At 43.0% G+C, this 5,208-nt stretch overlaps 1 protein-coding gene across 1 annotated transcript in view; it reads right to left on the reverse strand.

Moving 5' to 3' along the window:
- Positions 1-1,284: 1,284 nt before the first annotated feature.
- TCTEX1D2 (Tctex1 domain containing 2) overlaps positions 1,285-5,208 on the reverse strand; it is a gene marked incomplete at its 5' end in the record, with an annotated part of 4,760 nt that continues 836 nt past the window's right edge. The window contains 3 exons of the mRNA XM_009696419.1: positions 1,285-1,734; positions 2,368-2,431; positions 4,235-4,304. Coding sequence (XP_009694721.1) covers positions 1,687-1,734; positions 2,368-2,431; positions 4,235-4,304 — 182 coding nt within the window. The remainder of the gene's footprint in view (positions 1,735-2,367; positions 2,432-4,234; positions 4,305-5,208) is intronic.

A 5,208-nucleotide genomic window follows, 5' to 3' on the forward strand; every position in this document is an offset into this window, starting at 1 on the left:
CCCCGGCCACATTCAATGGTGGCCGGAGCTGAGCGATCACGGACTCAAACCTGCTTTGTACAATGCCTTTGTGAAGCGGGTGTTAAAAACCTCCAAAATGGAGTAAGTGCAAGGTGAAAAATCGTGATTTAATTGCTATGACTTGATAAAAGTGTCAAAACTGAGGGCATATACCACCTCCTGGTAAATGTCTTTACATGGAGGATTTCACCCTTCCCCAAAACTTGCGTTCCCAGGCCTGCGCACAAACCGAAGGGCACCATTGCCTCCTCGGCCGTTCCCTTAACGAATGACAGCCACAGGCACCAGCAAAGCAATCGGGGAAGTCGCCCTCTGTTTCCCATCAGAAGAAAATGAGAGGAAGCCACTTTCAAACAAACATAATAGAGAAACAGGGTGTACTGCCTTCAGTATCGTAGCCAAAAGAGTGATTCTAGAAGATGCATCATCATTTGCTACTTTCCCGCTTTCCAAGAGCTGCATGGGCAGAGCGTGTTCTGCTCTAACAGTTGGTGAGGGCAGGATTCAGGATTCATCTCACCCAACTGAAGCACTCTAAAAGCCATTCATGACATTGAAATTGCTCAGCTGTGCTTGCTTCTGAGTCAGCACAGAGAGAACAGGCATCACCACAGAGCGACTCATCACCCCATCTTCTGGCAGGCATGTGAGATGTACTCTGGTGGCACCCACTCTACTCTCTCAGGAACCACCCTGGTCCTCTAACTTTTGGGGAGATAAGAGGCTTTAGCACTCCTTTTCAGATCTACAGCAGCCTCTTCTACTGCTCCTTTCCAAGGCTGGAATCCTAGCCAATTTGGGCTCCAAACACCTGCCTCATATCCCAAAACACTTACAGAGAGGCAAAGATTGAGAAACCATTACAGTATCTGCCGAAGAGGGCAATGAGGAATGATCACTCACAGTGTCCATGGGTGCCAAATTGCACCAAACCAACGAGCAGTTACATCAGGGAGGAGTTTTGGCCATTGTTGGGTATGCAGGCTGCTGGCCTGACCTGATGTCCTAAATACCTTGTCTTCCTATCAGTTAATACCATCTCATGTGACACAGCTGGGATTCACGCCTAATTGTTATGGCAACCACAAGAACAAATTTGGATAATGAGAACAGGAGGTCAGCTTTATGGGTTAATTTACAAAGAATCCTCAGAAAATGTTCATCTGAGAAGCACAGGCAAGCCATCCACACCAGTGCCTCTTGTAGAGTGGAAGAAAAGAACAAACAGTAGAAATGGCAAGGGTCAACCCACAGGAGAGGAAATATTAAATACATATATTTATTATGTTACATTTCTTAAAAATATTTCATTCATTTCAGAAAGTTAACAAAAATAAAAGCAACAGAACCCTTTCAAGACAAAAGTTGAATTTGCCTTAGAAACAACGGCTATTTGCAATACACTTTTAGGACAAAACCAACACACTATATAAAAACAAAGGTTGATTTAAATAAAGGACATAATAATATTGTGCTTAAAGCTATATTGATATCAACAAGGAAGAAGGAATGTTGTAGTGTGTAGAACAGGTGTAGGACGTGCTTTGTAGAGCTGTTATTTTGTTAGGTACTAAAGGAAGAACATGATGCTTTTGTGCACTTTAACAGAAAACACCCTAAAGCGTTCTCCCCCGTCTCTGTCCTTCTGTGCAATGTTTACCATCTTCAATAGTAGAAGCAGCCAAACGCAGCTACCACACAAAACAGGCTCTCCTGGGGAAAACAGAGAAAGGCTCCGTGTTAGTAAAGGCAAGCTCTTTGCTAGCCTAACTGAAAAGGCTAACCTAAGGGAACATTTAGACCAGAGTGTAATGTTATATTGTAATATATTGCAATTTTCTGTCTTTTTGTTAGTTCCTTATTCACCTCACTTGGGGTGTAACCCAGGTCATTGTGTCTGAATGCCAGAAGTGCCTCAATTTACTCCATCGTCACACTCGCAGGTATCTAGATGTCAGTTTAAAACAAAATAAAAATGAAATAAAACCTTGACTCTTGTTCAGTCCTGGATTCCAGCCAGACTCCATGACAGCAGTTCAGCAAAGCGTAAAAGAAAAGACTTTATCTCTTCTGCTTCCTCTCCCCACCTATAAAATGGTGTGATTATAATGACTTTTGTACAGTACTGTATGACCTACTGAGGAAATCAGTTCTACTATATTGGATATTATATATAAGAACGCTTTGTGAATGAGGATGTAAATCATACTGTTTCAACAGAGCCTTGGTTCCTTCCTTCTACTGGTTGTTTTTTTTTTTTTTTTGCTCCATATTTAAGGTCATTCTGCCTTTCATACAAAAGCAAGTAACTTTACACTTTCCCATGGTAAAACAGCCAATACTTACATTCATGAACACATCGTGAGCATAGCTGTCAGTGTCAGCATCCCAGAAACATCGCGCAGCCATACTAGACAAAGGAGACAGAGTGGAGCCATTACCCACAGAGTTCACACGTAAGGACCTAGATGATCACAGATACTTTCCTCAAAAAGCAAACCAAGCTTCCTTTAAAGATAAAGGAAATGGGAAGTGTTCTCCTGAATCCTGAGCGTAGATCCCCACTGCTGAATTCCACCACATGCTGTAACCCCCTCTGTGTGTGGATCAAGCTCCACCTTCAAACTCATCAGCTATCAACCCTGTCACCTCCAATGTGCAGCAGGGCTTGAAACCTCATGGTGCTTAAGAATTTTTGACTTCTAGTCTATGCGTATCAGTGGCTATTTTAGCTTATTTGTTCTTGTCCTTCACCTCCTGCACCCTCATGGTACATACTCCCAAGTTATTTATAGGGAGCTATCTTATTCCTTGGCAGATGTCATGTTACTAGACTATGAGCCCTTCTAGACCAAGACTCTTCTAGTCCTTTCGTATCTATAGTCTCTGTTCCCTGACCATCCTGCTGGCCTTTTTCTACACCTGCTTCAGCCCAAGCCTTACGCTGAAGACAAGCAACCGGACTGTAACAGGGTATTACAGACAAGACCTTGCTGCTGCCTTCTCTAACGTCATTGACACTCCCCTTTCTCTGCTGCAAATGCCCAGCTCCCTGCCCCTGCCCCAGTCAGTCTCAGCTGATGGGATCCCTGTTTGTGGCACAGCGTGTTGTTCCTAGTCCCTACATGTATGACATTGTTATAAGATTGTTGAATTTCACCCTTTTTTTTCTATTACCTTAGCCCTCAGGGTTATGCTTTTTTTTTTTCCCCCCCTCCAGTCCAATATTCCACTCTGCCTGTGGAATACCCTGGTTACCCAGTATTTTGCATTAAGGATGTTAGTGATCATGGTTCAGTCTTGCCTCCTGCCTATTGCAAACCAGAGAATTTCCCCAATTGCTCTGTCAGCCTGTGTTGCTGGGCTTCAGGTTTCAAATCAGACAACCTCATTGAACTGTTCACCCCGGTATGGTGCTTTTGGTGCAGTTTGCCTGCAGACGGACATTCCTGACAAAAGCCTGAGCAGCAGGTACAGATATTCCTTCCTGACCTCCAGAACATTGAGGCAGCAGATCTGATTACAGCTCTGCTGCACTTATTTTCTGCTGGAGTACCAGGCACAATAATAAAGATAAGCCCAGCAGATAAAGCACATAAACCTTGTGGGCCATTCTCTTTTGTCTTCTCCCTACTCACTAGCAACTGAAAGCTACAGCCCACTACTGCAGCCAAGAGGAATTCTTTTGTCTGACTGCAGGCATCTGGAGCTAGACTGCAAGTGCTCAGCACCCACAGTCTAGGCTCAATTCTCATGTTAGTATTGCATGGAGATTATAGAAATTTAAACTTCTGAAAAATGCCTACCTGAGGGGATTAAATGCAAACGAAGTACTTATGGAAATCTGGCTTTAGACAGAAGTGGCTTACTATGGCTCTTGTGCTCCAGCAGGGCCTTGAGAATGGACTGGATGTGTGCTCTAGTTCATCATGAATACAATGTAAAATGCCTTTCTGCAACAGTTCTCACAAATGCTTTTCAGCATTTCAGCTTGCTAAGAACCACCATACAGCCAGTTATCAGTGGGTAATTCAAACAGCCACAATCCAAACCCTCACTTAGCACTTAAAGAGAAAAGAAAGTGCTTTACACTTTATCATCTGCAGAGAGATCTTTGTATCTACGAAAGTTAGAAGTAGCTTCCAAAGAAAAAAAAAACCCACACAAACCCAACAAAAATGATATAAATACAATTACAAGATGCAAAACTTACTTCACTCCTTCTCCTCTCTGCTCTCCAATCACAACCTGCACCACCATTTTATACCTGTCAAATCCCTCCTCTGGAGAGAGAAAAAAAGTAAGAGCAACAACTGGTTTAAAATATGAGCCCAAAACAGGACCCAGAAAGATAAAGATTTCTGGTTACAAAGCAAGTGTCCTGTACAAGTCCATGCAATTGGCAAAGTTGGCAGACTGTCTTGCAGCTTCATTTTCCTAGGTACAGAGCACCACGGTTTTATTGGAGTTAAAGGGTGAACAGGGTATTTGGCATCCATCAAAAGATGCATCTAAGGCAGAAGACACCCCTGAACAGACACACTATACATCAGCATTCTACTCTGAAAACTTTCAAGAACTGAATACATGGAAATAACATAAATATGGCTGCTGGTGGACAAAATCGAATTTGAAAAAAAATTGGCTTATTTTAAAACTGTTCTGATGCAAAGATATTGTAGAGATTCTTCTGCCACATGGGTGTTTCCTTTGCTTCTGAGCTGGGATAAAAGGCCACATAAAAGCATATGTGGGTCTACATTATGTGTTGGCAAAGATATGCCATTGTTTCACAATAGTAAAGAAATACCTTTAGGGCACAGGCCAGATCCAATCATGGCAATGTTCCAGAAGCCAAATCAGAACAAGCATGTTTAAAATAAAATATAGATCCCAATGCCTGTCTTCAACAATGCAGTGTCCTGGGAAGACTCCAGCACGTTGGTTCTGCTGGAGGATTGAACACAACATGCTGGGTCTGGTACCATCCACCGTGTCAACGTCTATCACAGACGTCAGCTGATACAATGGCTGTGGCAGGCCAGTCTTGCTTCAGGCTACTGTGACTGTGTTTACAGATTACTAAAGCCAAGCGCTGTGCATATTAGCTGTGCATCAACACGTGCTGGGACTACAGCTGCTGCTGGCTTTAAAGCAGACACATATCTCTGGGAGAAGCGTAAATCC

This window comes from Cariama cristata, unplaced genomic scaffold (assembly GCF_000690535.1).
Source record: "Cariama cristata isolate BGI_N322 unplaced genomic scaffold, ASM69053v1 scaffold8873, whole genome shotgun sequence".
Lineage (NCBI taxonomy): Eukaryota > Metazoa > Chordata > Aves > Cariamiformes > Cariamidae > Cariama > Cariama cristata.